At 39.2% G+C, this 20503-nt stretch overlaps 1 protein-coding gene across 3 annotated transcripts in view; it reads left to right on the top strand.

The window, feature by feature from the left end:
• The window catches only part of LOC149315094 (autophagy-related protein 2 homolog B-like), a 66995-nt gene that overhangs the window by 2454 nt on the left and 44038 nt on the right, over positions 1–20503 (top strand). For 2 of the 3 annotated variants that reach the window (XM_089522479.1, XM_089522478.1), the window contains exons 2-9: positions 3331–3493; positions 5933–6085; positions 7854–7956; positions 9715–9877; positions 11709–11888; positions 15227–15323; positions 17202–17384; positions 17646–17800. In XM_089522479.1, the coding sequence (XP_089378605.1) occupies positions 3331–3493; positions 5933–6085; positions 7854–7956; positions 9715–9877; positions 11709–11888; positions 15227–15323; positions 17202–17384; positions 17646–17800 (1197 nt within the window). Of the gene's footprint in view, positions 1–3330; positions 3494–5932; positions 6086–7853; positions 7957–9714; positions 9878–11708; positions 11889–15226; positions 15324–17201; positions 17429–17623; positions 17801–20503 lie in introns of all 3 variants that reach the window. The other variant, XM_089522480.1, reaches the window with a different exon arrangement.

Genomic DNA, 20503 nt, shown 5'->3' with positions numbered 1-20503 from the left:
AATTTCATGCTTTTCTTTGAAGGTACTTAATTATTTACAGTGTTGTAGTGAAATCGGTTTGTCATAAGAACACTGGCAAGCTCTGAAGCCTGAACAATTTTACACATAGCTAAGTGTGAGGAGCATTATGATTATGTGCAAAGATTTTGGGGACAGTCATTTCAGTGAAAGGAACATTTAAAAGTATAAATATCTTGTAGTATGTCATTGTGTAGCTTTTAAGCAGGTAGGTGGAATTGGAGTGTTTTAATTTAAATTTCATCTGGTAGATACCAGTGTGGTGTAGTTGTTTGGCTGTTGGTGTATGACTAGAGACCAGGGTTTGAATCTCTGCTCTGGCACAGTATCCCACTGGGTAGTGTTGGACACTCTCTCACTCTCTCGCGCTTTGGTAAGTTGAAGTAGTAAGACGTTGGCGGGATACAAACCGCCATATAGTATGTCTTCTATACGTACTAGGGTTAGGAAGGGGCGGTGCTTCCGCACCCCCCTAACCCTAGTACGTATAGAATACGTACAACATGGCGGCGCCCCTTCCACATGGGGGCCGCCATGTTTACGTACTGGACGCATAGCGTCCAGACGTGTCACGGCGCCTATGACGTCGCGAATGTGCCAGCGGCGCCTTGCGACATCAAAAAGGCGCCGCAAAAAGAAGCTCCGAAACGGAGCTTCTTTTTTGCACCGCGCGGGAGCCGCGCGGTTTGGCTGCTGCGGCTCCCTCGCGGAGCAAATGGCGCCGGCGGGAGACCGCCACAAAGCGGCGGTCTATATCCCGCCGTTGTTTAAAACCCACAATTCAGCTCTAAGCTTATCTTATATGCAAGTTTCACTTACATTAACCCCCCCCCCCCCCGGCAGCCCAAAGTTAATGAAACAGTTCTAGAAGTGAGGAGAAAATTGTACTGGCAACATAGGGAAAAATAAACTACTCACTGGTTGGCTTCCATGCCATGTGTTGCATCTCTATTTTCCATTCCACTGCCACTCTGTCATATCTGCTGTGATGGTTTAGATGGGTAGTTCCATAATTACATTAGAGACCAACTGTTACAATTTTGTGGTGTCCCCACTCACTTTCTAATACATATAACCACTGACATCAGTGGACAGTGTATTGTGATCACATAGTTTCAGGCCAGACTGACAGTAGTGATCATTGATAGGAGTAGGCAGGTTGTTTATTTTACAGCCAGTTGTAGTAAAAATACAAACTTCCATTGTGATGTAAAACAATGCAGAATAAACATACTTATTGGAGCCTGTCTGTTTAGCACACTCATAACATTTACTTCACAGCTGTTATAATTTGAGAAACTTCTCTCCCAGGTTTGCAAGGGCAAATGAGGAGATTCCTAGGCAAAGCTCTCTACTGCCCTATCCCTATGACTACTGATTGACCTGGAGCCATCCACTTGCCCTTGCATATCAAGGAGGAAAGAGGTAGCAATGGGCCACCCCCTGTTCTCCCAGTGAAGGCATAAACTGCAGCTTGACAGCTCCCAGACACACCTGTGCAGTTCATGTAGAGGCAGAGCCTTTGACTGTCCTTACACAGTCAGGGTGAAGATGTTGTGCAAGGAGGTACAGGATGCAACAACAACATTTATCTTGGCATAACTGGGGAATACTTGAGTCAGTGGAATACCTACAGAGTTCAGGTCCATGCCTTTGCTGTTTTATTCTGACAACATTTGAGATTTCTGCCAGTTACCACTGTATAGTTTTAATTACTGCTCTTTTCATAGTTTCCCCCTCCCCTTAAAAATGGACTCCCCCCCCACCTGTTAACTCAAGGCCTGTTGCCCAAAAATTTGATGTTTTCATGACCAGGTTTTATTACTAGCTTTAAAATATTTTTCTGTTTCGTGTGGTTCCTCACATCGTAATTGTGAGTCAGAATATATAACAGTTCTTCAAAGAACAAGCAAACAGAACAGTGGTTGATAATACAACGAAATAGAATGATCACTGGAGACCTGTCACTGTCATAATGACATCAGGCAGTCACTGCTTGGTGAACATTTCATGCAAATCTTTATCTGTTTTCCATTTGGGCATGACTGTCACTATGTATTTTCACTAATGCTTTTGAGGCTTTTTAAAGTCTAGGCTGCTTCCTCCCAGGTGGAACTGCTGGAGCAATGGGCCATGTTTGGTTCACCACTTTTCTTTAGTTTCCACAGTGTCCCGAATGTGATGTTGGGGAGGACTGTGGATGTTTGTAGCAAGAAAAAGTTTTCAAGTTTATAAGCTAAGTCCCTTGAGAAATACTGTACACACTTGGATTCAATATATGGCCTGAATCAAGTTGCAGTCTCAAGAGTTGGGTCATTGAAATCCTGGTGCAACAACATCTAAGTTCCATTGGTTTCAGTAGATCTGCTCTAGTTGGAACCAACACTTGAATTTAAGCCCCTCTCTTCTCAGTAAATCTAACCATTTTGCCTTTCTACCCAATTTGTTCTTTTTTTTTTTTGAGTACGTATTTGAAATGGTTGATGTAAGTTTATTACCATTAATAATTTTCCAGTCTATTTCAAAACTGATGTACAGAATAACATGCAGCTAAGCAAGCACAATTCTTTTTTATTCTTTGGTCATAGTGCAGGGAGCATAAAAATGGGCATAAAATGGTGGTTAATTACTTGTATTATAATGAATATTTTTACAGAAACATTTTGCTTGCTACATTAATTTTTGTGTTTTGCTTTTTTGCAACAGTTAAAATGTAGTTGTGGTAACACTTGAAAATGTGATATTTGTTAACTGATTGAGCTGAAATTGAATGCATTAGCAAAATATAATATTTTATGGGATTACAATAATAATCAACTTCCATTGAATACTATATTGAGCTATAAATCTTGCATAGTTTATTGTCTGATCAAAGTCCTATATTGTATACTAAAAACCTTGTTATCAGCTGGGGTTTGGTTCTAGGATCCCTCGTGGATAACAAAATCCATGGATGCTCAAGTCCCATTCAATACAATAGCATAGAAAATATGCAAAAGGGCAAAATCAAGATTTGCTTTCTGGAATTTACGGTATATATTTTTAAAGCATTTTCAAGCCATAAATGCTTGAATCCATGGATAAAAAAAATCCGTGGATAACGAGGGCTGACTACACTCAGAAACTCCCATTTTTCTCTATAACTCTTTGAAATTAATTTTTAAAAGTTTCTTAGCTTAACGTGTACCTCTGTAGGGAAATTGCTTTATTTTTAGACATTTTAATCTAAAATGCAATAGATGTGAAGAAAAATGGAACAAATTCTGCTTATGTTACTTTACAAAAGTTGTCTATTTTCCCTCCTTGGTTTAGAGTCTTAATGAGATTCTGGAGTCAGCAGATGCTCCTTTGGAAGTCACTGAGGGATTTATTCAGTCAATTTCTCTGTCCATTCCCTGGGGCTCTCTGCTTCAAGATAATTGTGCACTTGAAGTAAAAGGCTTAGAGATGATCTTCAGACCAAGGCCCCGACTAGGTAAATCTAATTTGCTTGCCATTATTATTTGTCTTGTTCTTGTTCAAGCTTTATTTTCTTCATTTTGTCAGTGTTATTGTGTTCATTTAGTTTAACATAAGTGGTGAAAATGAATGCTTGTTTCAGGTATCCTTGTATGATTGTAACCTCCGGGAGAAGCGGGCTATTATTATTATTATTATTATTATTATTATTATTATTATGAGGCTTGGGACCATATTTACTTGGAGGCTTCCAGGATAATTGAAATAAACTGCATACATCCCTGTTAAAATGACATTAAAATGACATTTCATTAAGTGACACAGAGATGACGCAGTTATATGATGCAAGAGTGCTCTGGTCTGCCTGTGTTAAACCATTTTGGCAATACAGGTAAATCCCACACACTTCCCACATACTAAAAACACTGTTTATACAAATAGTCTTCTTCACCGTTATATTTTGTTTCCTAGGCTGTTCTCCTTTGTTTTCATATGCTAGATCAGTGTTCTCCAGAAATCTGCAGAAGGAAGTAATGAAAGGGATGGCAGCGTGTAATCCACGAACGGTCATTTCTGTTTATTTTATATCATGCCTTTCTCCCAGCACTATCAGTACAGGCAACTCACAACATGTTTAAAAACAGATACGTCTAAAAATATAACAGGTTACAGTATCAAAAGATAACTAAACAGATTGTCATATTAAAACAAACACTGAATTACTGTATATACTCGACTATAAGTCTACCTCATGTATAAGTTGAGGGCAAGTTTTGGGGCTGAAATTATGGATTTTGATATGACTCATGGATAAGTCGAGGGTAAAACTTAGGAGCATATAGCAAAGGATCTAAAGGATGAATCAAAGGAAAGCGTTGTTAAGGAACTTACAAAATTCCAACAGACATAGCTCTTTGTGCTCACTCTTAAGGCTGGGTGGATATGAGAGTAGAGGGGGATCAGTGCTTCCAGGACAGATTATACTGGTTCCTTCTTTTAAATAAGAGTTAAGATACAGTACTTTGACCCATGGTTAAGTCAACTCAGCTTTTTAGGGTTAATTTTTTGATTTAAATTTCTAGACTTATACATGAGTATATACAGTAAGTACAATTTAAAAAGCACATTAAAAAGGTGTGGGAGGAAAATATAGTGCCCATTTTAAAAAGTTGCTTCCTCAGTCAGCCAGTTCCGAAAAGCTATCCTGAATAAAAAGAGTTGTTGGCCAATACTAGCACAACAGGAAGAAGCTAGCCTAGCTTCTCTTCGAAGAAAAGTCCCATAATCTGGAAACAGCACAAGGAAGGCCCATTCTCATGTCTTCATCACACTTGTCTGTGTGGGTGGTGTTAGCAAGGAAAGGTCTCCACACATTATCTTAATTTTTATTTTATTTTATCTTACATACATCTCACCTTTCTCCGAATATGGGATCCAAAATGCTTACAATATAATTTAAAAGTATAAAGTACATTAAAAAAATTAAAGAACCACTCCAATGAAAACATTAATTTAAAAAAATTAGAAACAAATTGAACATTCTTATGCTTCAACCAGTTAAAAGCTGAAGCTTTTTGCCTGCCAATGAAAAGAGAGGAACAGCCACTGAAAAGAGACTTTCCACTTATGCTAAAAGCTGCACTCTAGTAGTGACAATGGCGCATGTGCTGCGCCACATGCACAAGCCCTATTGTTTTAAATGAGGCTCGAGCATGTGTGGTATTTCCTTTATGGGAGGGGGTCTGGAACGGGCCCACGGTATATGCTCCAAACAACCAGTTTCTGGGCAGTTTCCAGAAGTAACCTCATGTTCAGTGTGTTATATTGATCTAATTAGGATGTCATCAAGGCATGTGTTACAATGGCCAGACATCTAACTCTCCAAGAACTGTATAGTTGGTGTACTAGTTTTCACTGGACGAGAAACATCCCTGGCTATAACCTAAACCTGGGCCTCCAGGCTCAAGGCTGAGTACAGGAGTACACCCAAGCTACACACCTCAGATTTCAGAGGAAATATAACCCCCCTCCAGCACAGGTTGAATCCCTATTCCCTATCTGCCTTTCTTAATCAGCTCATACATAGAAATGTGGTCCAACAAATAGCTTAGACTCAAGTTGTATGGGACTTTAAAGATCGCAACAAGCAATATGGATGGTGCCCAGACATGGACTAATAGCTGTTAAATATCATAATAAGGAATTTGTGTTCTTGTAAATGGCCACACATACAACTGTGTAAAAATAGTACTGCTGAAACAGTTCAGATATAAATTTGGAAATTGGAGAGCATATTTCTATCCTTAGATCTCTTCACACAGAGAGAAAAAAGTTTTATACTTGTTCTTCACATGCTGTATTTTTTATTCATTCAAGGGAGATTCCTATGTGAATACACTATGGCTTTAAAGCCTATTAATGGCAAAACACCTGAGACTTAATTTTTATTCTGCAGCTTCTGGTTCAGAGCCTATGTATTGGTCAAGCTTCATGACAAGTAGTATGCAGCTTGCAAAAGAATGCCTTAGCCAGAAATTGACAGATGAACAAGGAGAAGGGTCCCAGCCTTTTGAAGGACTTGAGAAGTTTGCTGAAACGATTGAAACAGGTACTGTTTATTCCCTATATGACGTATCAATATAAAGTTACAGTTTGGAAAGCTATGTATTATTTTGTCAAGTGAATCTAAGTGTTATACTTTTATTTTGAAAATGATAGTTGCTAATGTTATCAACTTACTTGATGAAAACAATTATCGTATATATTTGGCTATAAATTGACCTCATGTATAAGTTCAGGGCCTTATGGAGAATTTGACTCAGTTTTTCTGGGTCAACCTTTTTACTAAAATTTATAGACTTAGACATTAATATATACTGTAAGTTTTTATATAAAAACCTAATCTTAATAGTATACAGTAAGAAATTATTGTTTGTTAATAGATGTGAAGTTAGACATTTGAGTCATGATTTAGTTCTGTGTGAATATACACTCGTCCCCCGGGTTACGAAATTAATTCGTTCCGGCGCCATTTTCGTAACCCGGAAGTCTTTCGTTAGCCGAATCCCCATAGGCGCTAATGGGGAAAGCCGCGTTTTGGTGCGAAATAGCGCCGAAAAGCACCAAAACTTTTTTCGCAAGCCGGGGAAACGTTCGTAACCCGGAAATAATTAATTAATGTTTTTTTCTTCGTAACCCGAAAAATTCGCAACGCGGCGCGTTCGTATCCCGGGGGACGAGTGTAGATAAATCCCACACTTCCAGGTCTCATGCTTGGACCACTGTAGAGCAATCATATAAAAGGGAAGGCCAGTAGATTTGTTTCCTGCTATTATTTAGCAATATCTTGTCAAGATACTCCTGCACTCAGGAATAAAGGAAGGGCTGGGCAGTTAACTGGAGCAACACATACCAGGACCCTCTTCTGTGTGATGAGTAGTGCAAAATGAGGCAGAGAACTTACATACCTGAAGGGAGATGGGGCTTCACTGGGCTTTCCATTTATGAGAATAGGTGCATCAATTTCTGTAGGGTAATTTAAGTTTTCTAAGTCTTCAGCCTTTTTTAAGGAAACAAAGCGGCAAAACAGATGGGCAGGGAAAAGCGGCTTTAAGTTGCCTTTTCTGAAGTCACGTTGAAACCCACCAACCGCACTGCTGGCTCCCAAGGCAGCTGGAGTGCTCACGTCATGACCACATGATATGGCTTCAAACCAGGAAGAAGCAGAAAAAAGCTGCTTCTTTTTGAAACGACTTTTCTCTGCATAAGGCACCTAGCAGGCACTTTCCTGCTGGCTTCAAGACATGTGTCATCTAAACGCCACACCTTCAAGTCAGCCTGAAAGCACCTCTTTTTGCCTGTCTGTTTAAACCCAAAAATATTTAAATATCAAAAATGTCAAAGGGTCTAGCTTTAAATCAGCAGAGTAGCAGAAATGTGCTCTTGTCTGTCTATGCTTCCTTAAGAATTGAGACTGACTCCAAAAACAACACAAATAGCTTGTAGTTCAAACAAGAGTTTATAATGGCTTTAATCTATATTTACATAAAAGGCTATATCCTAATTTAGCTAGTGAATAGTTCAGGTAAAAAGAAATCTTTATCTCACCATCTTTTCAAACAAAGTTGAGAGAAGGAAGATGGAGGACCAAACAGGTCAGGAGAAAATCTTTAGAGAGAATCTGTTAGTCCCAAGGAGAACTGACCTAAATCACATGGTTAATTTGAAAGAAAAAAAAGAGAGAGAGAGGAGTTTGCATGCAGGAAATCCCTATCTATGGGGGGGGGGGATGCAAAAATTAGTAACCAAATGCAATATCATGTATATAGTCTTCACTTTTGTGTGTGACCCCATCTCTTTGATTTTTTTGGCTATAGTTTTAAGAAGAGTGAAAGTCAACTTTTTAGACACTGTTCTGAGAATCGAGCATGTGCCAGATAATTCTAAAAGTGGAACAGCACTTGAAATTCACATCGAGAAGTAAGTAAGGTGCCTCTGCCCTCCCCTGCTTCTTCTAAGTGAAGCTTAAAATGTTAACTTGTAATGTATATGAGGTCTTGTGATACAAGTACTGCTGAGCTCCACAATGACTGGAATGTGGGAGTGCACTGTTCTTTTATCTTTAGATCTTGATTGGAAATTTACCAGAAGAAGGCATGGTTCTGTCACACAACCCATTACATCAGTGATGTTATAGAATATATTGCATATACAGTACCTGGACATTTCCTAAGCCTCACTGGTACAATAATGTTATCATGTGATTGGCCTGAAAAATCTTCTGCACATGCACTGCAGTCCATAAGGATGATAAAGTTAGCAGAATCTAAATTAAAATAGTTGAACTATTTCCCCAGAGTAGCATTCAATAAAATTATGCTTAAAATTCTACAACATAGACTCAAATCATATATTGAGAGATACATCCCAAAAATGCTAGCAGGGTTCAGTAAAGGCAGAGACACTAGGGACCACACAGCAAACATATGATGGTGAATGGAATGCACCAAGGAATTAAAAAAGAAAACAAGCATTTGTTTTATAGACTATAGGAAAGCCTTTGACTGCATAGATCATGAAAAGCTATGGGACACTCTTATAGACATGAGAGTGCCACTACATTTGATAGTCCTGATGAGAAATCTGTACTTAGGACAAAGGCAACTGTTAGAACAGAATTTGGAGAAACAGAATGGTTCCTGATTGGCAAAGGAGTCAGATAAGGCTGCATATTATCACCCTACTTTTTCAATTTGTATGCAGAAATATCATACGAAGAGCAAGGTTAGACTCAGAAGAAGGAGGAGTAAAGATAGGTGGAAGGAACATAATCTTAAGATAGAGGGTGACACCATGCTTCTAGTGGAAAACATCATGGTCTTAGAACTATTATTAAGGGTCGTCAAGGAAGAAAGTGAAAAGGCAGGCTTGTTGCTGAACATAAAGAAAACAAAAATAATGACCACAGAGGATCTACATAAATTCAACCTAGATAATAAAGAAATCAAAATAGTTAAGATTTCTGGTGTCTTGGATCAAACATTGATCAGAACAAAGAGACTGCAGTCAAGAAATCAGAAGAAGAGGAAGGGGAAGCACAACTATGAAAGAGCTGAACAAGATCGTAGACTAAAGATACATAGCTGAACACTAAAGTTAGAATTGTCAAAACTATTGTATTTCCCATCACCATGCGAGAACTGGACAATGAAGAAAGTGGATAAAAAGAAAACCAACTTATTTGAGATGTGGTGCTGGAGAAGAGTGCTGAAGATACTGTGGACAGCCAAAAAGACAAACAAACGAATCCTTGAACAGATCAAGCCTGAACTCTCTCTGGAAGCCAAGACTGTCACTTTGGCCACATCATGAGAAGGCATGACTCATTAGAAAAGACAATAATGCTAGGATTGGTAGAAGATAGTAGAAAGAGAAGAAGACCACATGCAAGATGGCCAGACCCACTTAGGGAGGTAATGGACCTGAATCTACAAGACCTTTGTAGAGCAGTGAAGGATAGGGGGACTTGGAGATGTCTCATCCATAGGGTCTCCGTGACTCAAGATCGACTCGAGGGCAGTTAACAACAACAAGAAGACAATCTAAAGCTCTCCATGTAGGATCATCAGTTTGTCTTATTAGAAAAACAAACATAGGTGGAGATACAACATTAATTACAAAGAAAAGCGTAATCTTTATATCTGTCCTTATTTTATTCCTTTATTTCCACCCTTGCAGAACAATGTACTGTGATGAAACTGCTGATGAATGCTCTGGAATTAATGTGCATCAGCCCACCGCATTTGCTCACAAATTACTACAGCTCTCAGGTGTCTCATTCTTCTGGGATGAATTTCCAGCATCGACAAAATCCTCTCCAGTGTGTTCAGCTACACAATTGGTAAAAGCATTTTTGAAATCCATATGTATATGCATAGTTGATAATGTCTAGAAAACATTAATCTAAATTCATATATTCATTCTGTTTGTGACAAAGGCACTACATGTACCTGCTTATTTTTTTACTTTCAGTTTTTGCGGTGTTGAATGTCTTAGATTCTAGTTCTGTCAGGGCTAGGTGTTTAATACCAGCTAAATCCTGGATTAATTCCAGTTTATCCAAACATATGTCTCTATTTTGTGGTTAAAGATTTCTCAATAAGAACATTTGATTTATAATGTGGACTTGGTTCTAATAAATCCAGGTTCAGATTGCCATTCTGCTTTGGTCACTCATTGAGCAACACAGTCAATCTAGAGACTCTCTCAATCAGAGAGTTGCTGCTTGTCTAAACTGCTACTTTGAGCACCTTTGGAGAAAACAACATACAAATGTACCAGAAAGATTAATGTAGAAAGTTCAGCTGTTGTACTTTGGTGTATAGACTGCCAATATTATGTCATACTAAAATGTATAATTAAAACTTGGTACTATATTAAAGCATTAAATTGAGCTCACAATCTGTGTTCCATATGGTTTCCTAGTCATTTGCTATGAAGGCAAGATGGCCCTGTAATACTAAAAAATGGATACATCACACCATTGCAGTGCTCTCTGTCTCTGTGTTACATACTACTGACTTATGATAGGTACTGGAGAATTATCTATTAAACACACATACACAGAGAGATCTTGTAGCATCTTTGAGACTAACTGAAATAAGTTGGCAGCATGAGTGTTCGTAGACTTCTTCCTCAGATGCATATAGTGGAGTCTCTGTGAAAGTGTCTATGAAAGCTCATGCCGCCAACTTCTTTATTTCAGTTAGTCTTAAAGATGCTACTCGATCTTTCTACATACTGATTCTACAAACTAACACAGCTACTGTATATACTCAACTATAAGTCGAAAAATTTATGCCCCAAAATGAACTCGAAAATCATAGATAGACTTATGTACGGGGCAATGAGTTAATGCTAATAAATTTCTTGAAAGAAGTGCCCACCTTTCTCTGTAGCCTTGTAACGGCTCCCTGTTTGAAGCCGCACACTCCCCTGTGTATGTGTGTGTGTGTGTCTGTTTTTGTCTTTGCTGCTGAGGCACTGTATGCCCTGGCTTGTACCCCGTTTTGCCTGGAAGTCCTGGGGGAGAAAGGCAGAGAGAGAGAAAGGTCTGTTCTCTATTTTTGCAAGCCCTGATCCTTGGGAATCCTGGGGGTGAAAGGCAGAGAGAGAGAAAGGTCTGCCCTCTATTTTTGCAAGCTATGAGCCTTGAGAGTCCTGGGGGTGAAAGGCAGAGAGAGAGAAAGGTCTGTCCTCCTTTTTGCAAGCTATGAGCCTTGGGACTCCTGGGGTGACAAGCAGAGAGACAGTGGGGTCTGTCCTCCTTTTCGCAAGCCATGAGCCTTAGAGATGCTTTTGGTAAGGGGAAGAGTGTGTGTGTGTGCGTGTGCTGAGGTTTGTTTCCCCTTTTCCATGCCAAGACTGATGCTTGGGAGAGGTCCAGAGAGGGGGATATAAGGAGAGAAATGGCACTTTGTTTCCTTCCTTTAGATCTTTTGTAACATCCTCCAGTGTTTGCCCCTCGACTTATCCACGTGTCATATCAAAATCCATTATTTTGGATCCAAAAACTGCCCTCGGCTTATACATGAGGTCGACTTATACATGAGTATATACAGTATATCTTTGAACTCTACATACACAGAGATCCATACTGTGTGTAACCAAGATGATGCCCAGAATATTGTTAATTACATATCTTCTAACCCCTTTTCATACTTATTTTAAAGGTAACGGAACCAAAACTTTCACCTAGCTGGAATCCTAAAATTGTCTATGAACCACATCCACAGTTAGCAAGAAATGTGCCCGAGGTTTCTCCTTCCGACCCTGTACAGATATGTAGATTGATTGGAAAGATGGAACTCAGCCTTACATTAAAGCAAAATGAAGTGCTTCCAGGAGCAAAGGTTAGTTGTTGCTTCCAGTATGACAAGTAATGGTAGATATTCAGATTATCAGTTCTGACATTCCATTCTTAATATAAATTGCAGGCATATGTCTTCTCCTTCTTTTGTGTTACTCCAAGGCTTAATGTAGATATCTTCCTTTTTCATTTCTCCTTGTTTATGGTTGAGCTCTGACTACAGTGTGCCCATGTCATATGTGAGTGTGCTTTACACAGCTTTCAGCTTGTGCTGAAAGCCGCTCACTATAAAAGGCAATGGTGCGCCATGTGCACAAGGCCCATTGTTTTAAATGGAGCTTGAGCATCGACGGAATTTTCCTTACGTGGTGGGGGGTAGTAATGGATCCCCGCTTAAGGGAAGGGCGCCCTGTATTTTGCTGGATGTGGAAAGGGGGACACATGTTGTGTTTGCTATGAGATTGCATGGTCATCATTTAAAACTCTTATGGGTAATCTCGAGTCTGTGCTTATAGATAGTGTGTGCTTGCTTTTGCTTCTTTTTGCAGCCAGCCCAGGGCAGAATCAAGGTAACATATGTACCTGATAGCTGATGCTCCCCCACTCTTTTCTACAGCTGTTGTAGCTGCTGAATTTTTTTGAGTCATTGGATGGGCAGATGCTAATTGCATGTGCCATATTTATGACAACCTCTGCCATTCTGTATTGACTTGAGCAGCTGCAACAGCTTTGAACATAACACTAAATCATTGTTTGTTTTAACCATGGTTACAAGCCAGGATCTGGATCCAAAATGGTTAAATATAATATTTGAATGTTGCCTAAAATAAATTTATTATCACCCAGTCCCTTCAGTGAATGGCCACTATAGTGAAGTTCTTTATATTGGCATAGGTAGCAAGCATCTCTTTATTGGTTTTTTAACTACCTGAAGAAGCAGAGTGGACAGAACAAATGAAATGTTTGTCTATTGTCTACATGCCCTTGAGCAACAAAACAGTTCTAAAGTATCCCACCCACCTCCTTTGTCAAATACTCGCCAGAAAAACCTACAATGTTAAGTGTTTCTTTCCAAGCTCCCCACCCCAGTAACTTCCAGTGGACACTCTCAGTGGCTATTGTTCACTACTGCACAGTAACACGATTTCTGCCCCCCCGCTAAAGTTTTAGCAGCAAATACAGTTGCCCTTCCTAACTTGCAGAGATTTGTGACCTTGAATATCTGCGGAGGGGTAACCTGTCCTATTTCCAATGACACGTGCACCCGGGCTGTGCGCACAGGGGTGCACCCTATTCAAGCCTATGAGGCTTGAATATGCATGACCCTCCATTTTCGCAGTGAGGGTCTGGAACGGAGGGCCAACTGTATAAAGGATATAAAGTAGATGGCAAATTATTGAGGAACCTGAATTTAACAAAAATTGTAATGCTAGCACTGTTTTGGGCAAGCTGTTTGGTTAAACAAAGTACTTACACACATTGAATGTTATAGTTTTGTAAGGGCAAAAGTACATTTCACTTAGATACAGTATGGAGAAAAGTGCCTTTTTCTTTGAAATCAGCATCACTGCACTGTAGAACTTTTCAGAAATTGGTTAAAGAGGAACGTATTGGCAATTTTAGAGCTGTTCGGCCTCATTTTAGTAGAATATGGCAACACTTGTTTTTGTTGTGGTAATAGACAGGAAGGGAAAAGAGTACAGTACCAGAAGGGATAGAGATGCAAAACATATTTTGTCAAGAGTATCAAAAAAAGGGAAAAAAGCTGTTTTCCTCTGTATCTTCATAGAATTTGTACAACAGTTGAGACCTTTACATTCTACAAGTGCTGGAAGTGTAACATGCATTTTATGTGACACAGAAACTATTTAGAACTGCTGCAATCCTAGAATAATGTTGATTAAATTTTTTTTTAAAAAAAAAAAAGCTGTAAGGCACTCTTCAGCTTATCCAGTCTGTTGCAAGATTGGCAATATAACCCTCTAAAAATCAATTTAATTAATTAATCAAAGTCTATAGGGTCTGCCCTCTTATCTCGAACTTAGGGGCTCGACAGATGGGTGGCTCAACGCTGCCCGTTTTTCCCCCAGATGGAGGTTGTGGCAACCAGACACTGCAGCTTCAGGAAGGACAAAAAAGAACCTGCTTCTCGGCAGGTTCTTTTTGTGTCCCTGGAGGGGCACCATTGCCGGTCTGTACTGCCTCTTAGATCTTATATTTTTCAGTGTTTAATTTGAAGGTAGTTGCCTTTCATTCCAGACTATCTGATGGTTTATTACTTATTTTAATTTTATCCCATCCTTCCCCCAATAGGGGACCCAAGGCTAACATCTCAGGGCAAACATGGACTGCTTTGGGTAAATGCAATGTGTGAACTTGGACATTAATGTGGTCAGCAAGAGGCACTGAAATTCTGTCATATTTGTAAAAACTACTGACGGCTGAATTCATGATTTTTAAATTTCAAACATTGTCAACCTCCACAAATGCCTACTTGTCGAGTTTTGTTTTGCATGGCTTTCATGTATACGAAAACCTGGCTCTCTTAATATTTATTTATATTTCCACAGCTTAGGGGTGTAAGCCAGGGAATGTATCCCACAGGAATCCTTTCCACTTTTGAAATTAAAATAGCATATTTAGAGTAATCGAGCAGTGATTTCCAAACCCTGGCTTTCTAGGTGTTTTGGACTTCAGCTCATAGAACCCAGACCATTAGCCAAGATGGCAGAGGCCTTTGGGAGCTGAAGTTCAAAACACCTGGAGGACCAGAGTTTGGGGCTCAATCTGCCCTGCATTTTGAGTATATGATAAGATCTGAATAAATGTGGAGATGTTAAATAACGTGCAAATATCAAAAGTTAAGACATTTTGGTGATGTTTAAAAATTGTTTAAGTGCTGAGTTGGGAAAAGAAGGTTAAGGGGTGACATGATAGTCATTTTTAAATATTTGAAGGGATGTCATATTGAGGCTGGAGCAAGCTTGTTTTCTGTTGCTCCAGAGACTAGGACCCAGAGCAATGGATTCAAGCTAACGGAAAAGACAGTAAGAGCTATTTAATAGTGGAACATGCTGCCTCAGAGAGTGGTGGAGTCTCTTATCTTTTCAAGTTTTTAAACAGAAATGGGATGGCCACATGTCAGGAGTGCTTTGATTGTGTATTCTTGCAAAGCAGGGGGTTGGATTGGATGGCCTTTGTGGTCTCTTCCAACTCTTTGATTTTCTGTGTACTGACCAATAATATTTACTGAAGATATTTAATAATAATAAGGAATTAAAATCAGACATGTAGTGGTTGATGGTGAGATTGTACATTACCTTTTAAGTGGAAATAAGTGTTTATTACCCATATCCTTAAAGTCTCTCTTTTTTTCTTCAGTTGGATGTCGATGGTCACATAGATTCTATTCACCTATTCCTGTCACCCAGGCAGGTACATCTTCTGTTGGATATGTTAGCAGCTATTGCTGGACCAGGCAAGTAAAAACCATTTTGTCAAATGTGATTTGAAAGAGAGTAAGCATTGTATAGGCCAGTGATGGTGAACCTTTTAAAGGCTGAGTGCCCAAAGTGCAACTCAAAACCCACTTATTTATTGCAAAGTGCCATGTTGCTCTGACTTTCTACCAACAAACTCTGGCAAACTCTTGTGCTGGGGCGACGGCACATATGCCCACAGAGAGGGCTCTGAGTGCCACCTCTGGCACTCGTGCCATAGGTTCGCCATCACTGGTATAAGCTTTGCTTTATTATCAAGGTTTTAAATAGTTTCTAGATCAGTGACTCTGAAATTTATAGTTAAGTACATGGCTTAAATTTCTACTGTTCAAATCAAAGGGATTTAGAAGGACATACCTGTCACAGTGAGACTCACCCACCCAACTACTTTGTCGAATGGCAGTCCTATGGGTCTTGTCGATCCCACCACTGTCACCAATTATGTGAAGGTGGTAGCCACTCTCACACCAATTCTTCACTGTCAGACTCGAACATGGGACTCCCTTAAAAATCTCCTGCACTGTAACTTTCTTTAAATGCCAGCACTCCGAGTTTTAAATTTTTTCCCCCAGCTTGGCACCAACTATTCTTTGACAGCCACACACCCACTTTCTAATGTATCCCAACCATAAAAATTTTTTCTCAATGTTGGTAGTGTTTTTAATATGTTTTTGAAATCACTTCAGGCAGCTGCCTGATGAAACAAAGTTAAAAATTTATTTTCAAGTCAGGCTGAATACAATATCTCTTTCAGTGGATGGTGTTCACAATGGATATGGTGTATAAATACTTTATTAGTTACACCATTTAGTAGTTTCTTTAGCTTGTCTTTGTAATGGGTTCTTTGTAGCTTTATATTTGTTCTTTTACAAACTTAAGTTCTCACAGAACCTTTATTAAACTTTTGTAAATTATAACCCTTTTTAGTTATCCGTGACTCCACGAGTCACCAAATACTTCAACTATTTAATTAAGGACACTCTTTGTCCCTTTCTTGGGTACCTAAACTCCTTTCTATCTGCCCCTCACAGCAGCCTAACCTAGCCTCAGTGGCTCTTCACTCCTCAGGTCACACTAAACATCAACCCCTTTCAAACCTGCTCCTTCCTTTTATATACAGCGGACCCTTGTTATATGCTGTGGTTTGGTTCCAAGATCCCCTATGGATAACAAAATCCATGTATGCTCAAGACCTGTTAAATATAATGACAAAGCAGAATGGTGTCCCCTATAAAAAATGGAAAATCAAGGTTTCATATTTGAAATTTATACTTTTTTTGAACATTTTCAAACCGTGTATGCTTGAATCCGTGTATAAGAAAACCGTGCATAAGAAGGGCCAACTGTACTCACTCCTGGGAGCAGCCCTCATCTTTTTCTGGCTTTGCTCCCATTGGCTAGTGTCAAGATTCTAATCTGCCTGTTGTGTTCCCAGTACCTTTGGTTGGGTTGTGTTCCAAAGTATGAATGCTTTTATTTGCATTTCAGAATACCATGGACAAAATGCAGTAATTCCCTTGTCACATGTCATCATATTAGTTTTGCATACTATTTTCTGGCATGCATCCTCTTTTCTTCTGAAAAGTAATCGTGTGTTTTTGTGGTAAAGTCTGCAATTGACTAAAATATTAAAATCATAAAACAGATGTATCATGTCTGAATGCTTGTCTTTATTAAAATGTTTCTTGTAATTTTGTTAGTAAAAGAGTAGGATATTTGAAATGTGTGTTACAGAGAATAGAATATTTGAAATGTGGGTTACGAATTGAAGAAACTAAAGTAGATAAGGGAAGGAAAATTTTATTCAGTGGAATTGCATCATAAGTCATGTTTCCATATCCTGTGTTTGACTACAGAGAATCCTAGCAGAATTGAATTGTCTAATAAGGACAGGAAAAATCGGCCGATGCAACAGGAAGATGAATATCGGATTCAGATGGAGCTCAATCGGTACTTAAGAAAAGAAATTTCTCCAGCAGGCATGCAGTGTGATCGAAGCTTTTGTGAGACAGAAACAGCCAGAACTCCTTCAGGTCGTGGTGAGCACCATCTTCATCCTTTCTCCTATGAAAGGAAAGAAGGAGTAAAGTTTAAGATAGATGGATAAAGGTGATAAATGTAAGAAGGCAGAAGACAGTGGGGAGATAAGCAAGAAAGAAGATAGTATGTTATGTTAAGATCTGATATGTAATGAGGGGAGAATGTATTAGAATGTATTATGTTTGGTTGTTAAGGTATGTTTTATATTTTAAATAAAAATTTTAAAAAACTGCATAAGACAATCTATATTTTTCTCATAGAAGAAGAAGTGTTCTTCTCAATGGCTGACATGGAGATGTCTCACAGTCTTTCCTCTTTGCCACCCCTTGGAGACCCACCAACTATGGATTTAGAACTTTCTGTAAATAGTATATATGCCACTACTCCAGCAGAATCTCCACTTGGTGCTGCAGTGGTATGTTGTTCGTTATATTACTATTTTAGTTATAAAAATAATTCTCAAACAGGGCTTATCAAATACTAATACAGAATAATGCAATACAATAAAATCTTATAATCACTCTATCAATAAATGAATAAAAAGTGAATACTTACACAGTTAAATAGCACAGCAACATAAACCCAGTGCCAAATAGAGTGAGTAAATAAGTCTTCAATTAATACCAAAAGATTATGAGACTCAGTCCCATAACCATACTGGGTTTGAGGAGATTCTATATTCAGTGTGGGTGTATTGAGAACTCCTTGGCAATTTCAATTTGTTCAAGTAGTACATCTTAATATCCCTGTAAGTACTATGTAAGACTCTATATGACTTTATGCAAGAACTTTGAATATGGTTTCATAGTATATTGGCAGACAATGAAGTGCTTTCAGAACTGATACGCTAAGCTCTCCCAGTTTGCTTAGTTCCAGTATTTTATGCTAGCTTCAAGGTATCCCCCATATAAACCACGTTACAATATTTATTTTTAACTCAGTTTTTAGTGAATTAAATCTTCATATCTTTGGACTGAGGTACAACAAAATTTATTGCTGTAGTACTGTAATTTGGTTCCATATGCTGACAATTTTACCAGACATGATAAGATTTATTTACTATATATACTCAACTATACATTGATAAATTTATGCCCCAAATTAACAAAATTCTGGGTTGACTTCTATCTGGATCAATACACTGATACTGCTTAGAAAGGTCCTGAAAGAAGCACTGCCATGATGTCCCACTCTTATCCATTCTTCATGCCTGGAGGCAAGAGGTTTTGTGTGTGTGCATATGTGTGAAAGAATTTCCCAATCCAGTTTTAAAGCCTTCCCTTCCCGTCAAAGAAATAACCCATTTAACTCGACTTCTTTCTCTTCCCAATCCGATTTTAAAGCCTTCTCTTACCATCAAAGAAACACCCCATTTAACTTTCCTCCCCAACCCAATGTTAAAACCTCTTCTCCAGCACCAGTGGTGTCAGGTGAGGGCCAGAGAAGGAGGGACGGAAGTGGTGTTTTCCCCTTTCCATCCTTTCTTATAGCCCCCTAAGTTTTATCTACAGGTCATTTCAAAATCCATTATTTTAACCTTGAAACCTTCCCTCGACTCATACATGAGGTCGACAAGTACACAAATATATACGGTAATAGAACTTCAGAATCTTAAAAGGAACATATGTCCACTTTCAAGGCACCTGCCGTCTAGATTAGACATGACGGATACAAGTAAAAGACATGAGACTGGAGACATGAGTAAACAGGAAAACAATATGCAATTAATTCTATGTACTCAGGCTGAGTTATAGCAGGTTATGTGAATAAGGCAGCTAACTCAAAACCTTCATAGAAAAAGGCACTTTACTTCTGTAGAGGAGAAAAGGCCAGCAGCTACTATTAGACAGTGATATCCTATTAGGGCTTTTGAGGATGGCATTTCTCCTCAAGCAGTCTATAATACCAACTGAAGTAGTGTTATTTTTCAAAACAACTCTAACTCGCTCAAACCCACACTTATTGACCAGAAATGAAAACTGAAAGCAAACTTTCAGTCAGATCAGGGGTTGGAAGTAAAACCACCAAACATTTCTTGCTGTTACACTGTGACAATAATACCATAGAATCATACTATCATAGAATCGTAGTGTTGGAAGAGACCACAAGGGCCATCCAGTCCAACCCCCTGCCATGCAGGAACTCTCAATTAAAGCATCCCCGACAGATGGCCATCCACCCTCTGCTTAAAGACCTCCAATGAAGGAGACTCCACTACACTCCGAGGGAGTGTGTTCCACTGTCAGACAGCCCTTACTGTCGGGAAATTCCTCCTAATGTTGAGGTGGAATCTCTTTTGCTGTAGCTTGCATCCATTGTTCCGGATCCTGTTCTCTGGAGCAGCAGAAAACAAGCTGGGTCCCTCCTCAATATGACATCCCTTCAAATATTTAAACAGGGTTATCATATCACCTCTTAACCTTCTCTTCTTCAGGCTAAACATCCCCAGCTCCCTAAGTCGTTCCTCATAGGGCATGGTTTCGAGGCCCTTCACCATTTTAGTTGCCCTCCTTTGGACACGCTCCAGTTTCTCAACATCCTTTTTGAATTGTGGTACCCAGAACTGGATATATTATCTCAGGAGGGGCCTGACCAAAGCAGAATAGAGTGGCACTATTACTTCCTTGATCTAGACACTATACTTCTATTGATGTAGCCTAAAATTGCATTGACCTTTTTAGCTGCCGCATAGCACTGTTGACTCATGTTCAACTTGTGGTCTACTAGGACTCCTAGATCTCTTTCACATGTAGTTTCATTCAGCCCAGTGTCTCCCATCTTACATCTGTTCATTTCATTTTTACGCCCTAAGTGCAGTACTTTACATTTCTTCGAGTTGAATTTCATTTTGTTAGCTTTGGCCCAGCTTTCTAGTCTATTGAGGTCATTTTGAATTTTGAACCTGTACTCTGGGGTATTTGCTACTCCTCCTAATTTGGTGTCATCTGCAAATTTGATAAGTATGCCCCTAATTCTTTCATCCAAGTCATTGATAAAGATGTTGAATAGCACTGGGCCCAGGACAGAACCCTGTGGGACCCCACTGGTCACTCCTCTCCAGGATGAAAAAGAGCCATTGTTGAGCACCCTTTGGCTTTGGCCGGTCAACCAATTACAA

The sequence above is a fragment of the Sceloporus occidentalis genome, unplaced genomic scaffold (genome assembly GCF_023333645.1).
Source record: "Sceloporus occidentalis isolate IW3139 unplaced genomic scaffold, rSceOcc1.0.p SCAF_4, whole genome shotgun sequence".
Classification (NCBI taxonomy): Eukaryota; Metazoa; Chordata; class Lepidosauria; order Squamata; family Phrynosomatidae; genus Sceloporus; species Sceloporus occidentalis.
Note: the sequence above shows the minus strand (reverse complement) of the source record. Positions and strands in the feature narration are given on the sequence as shown.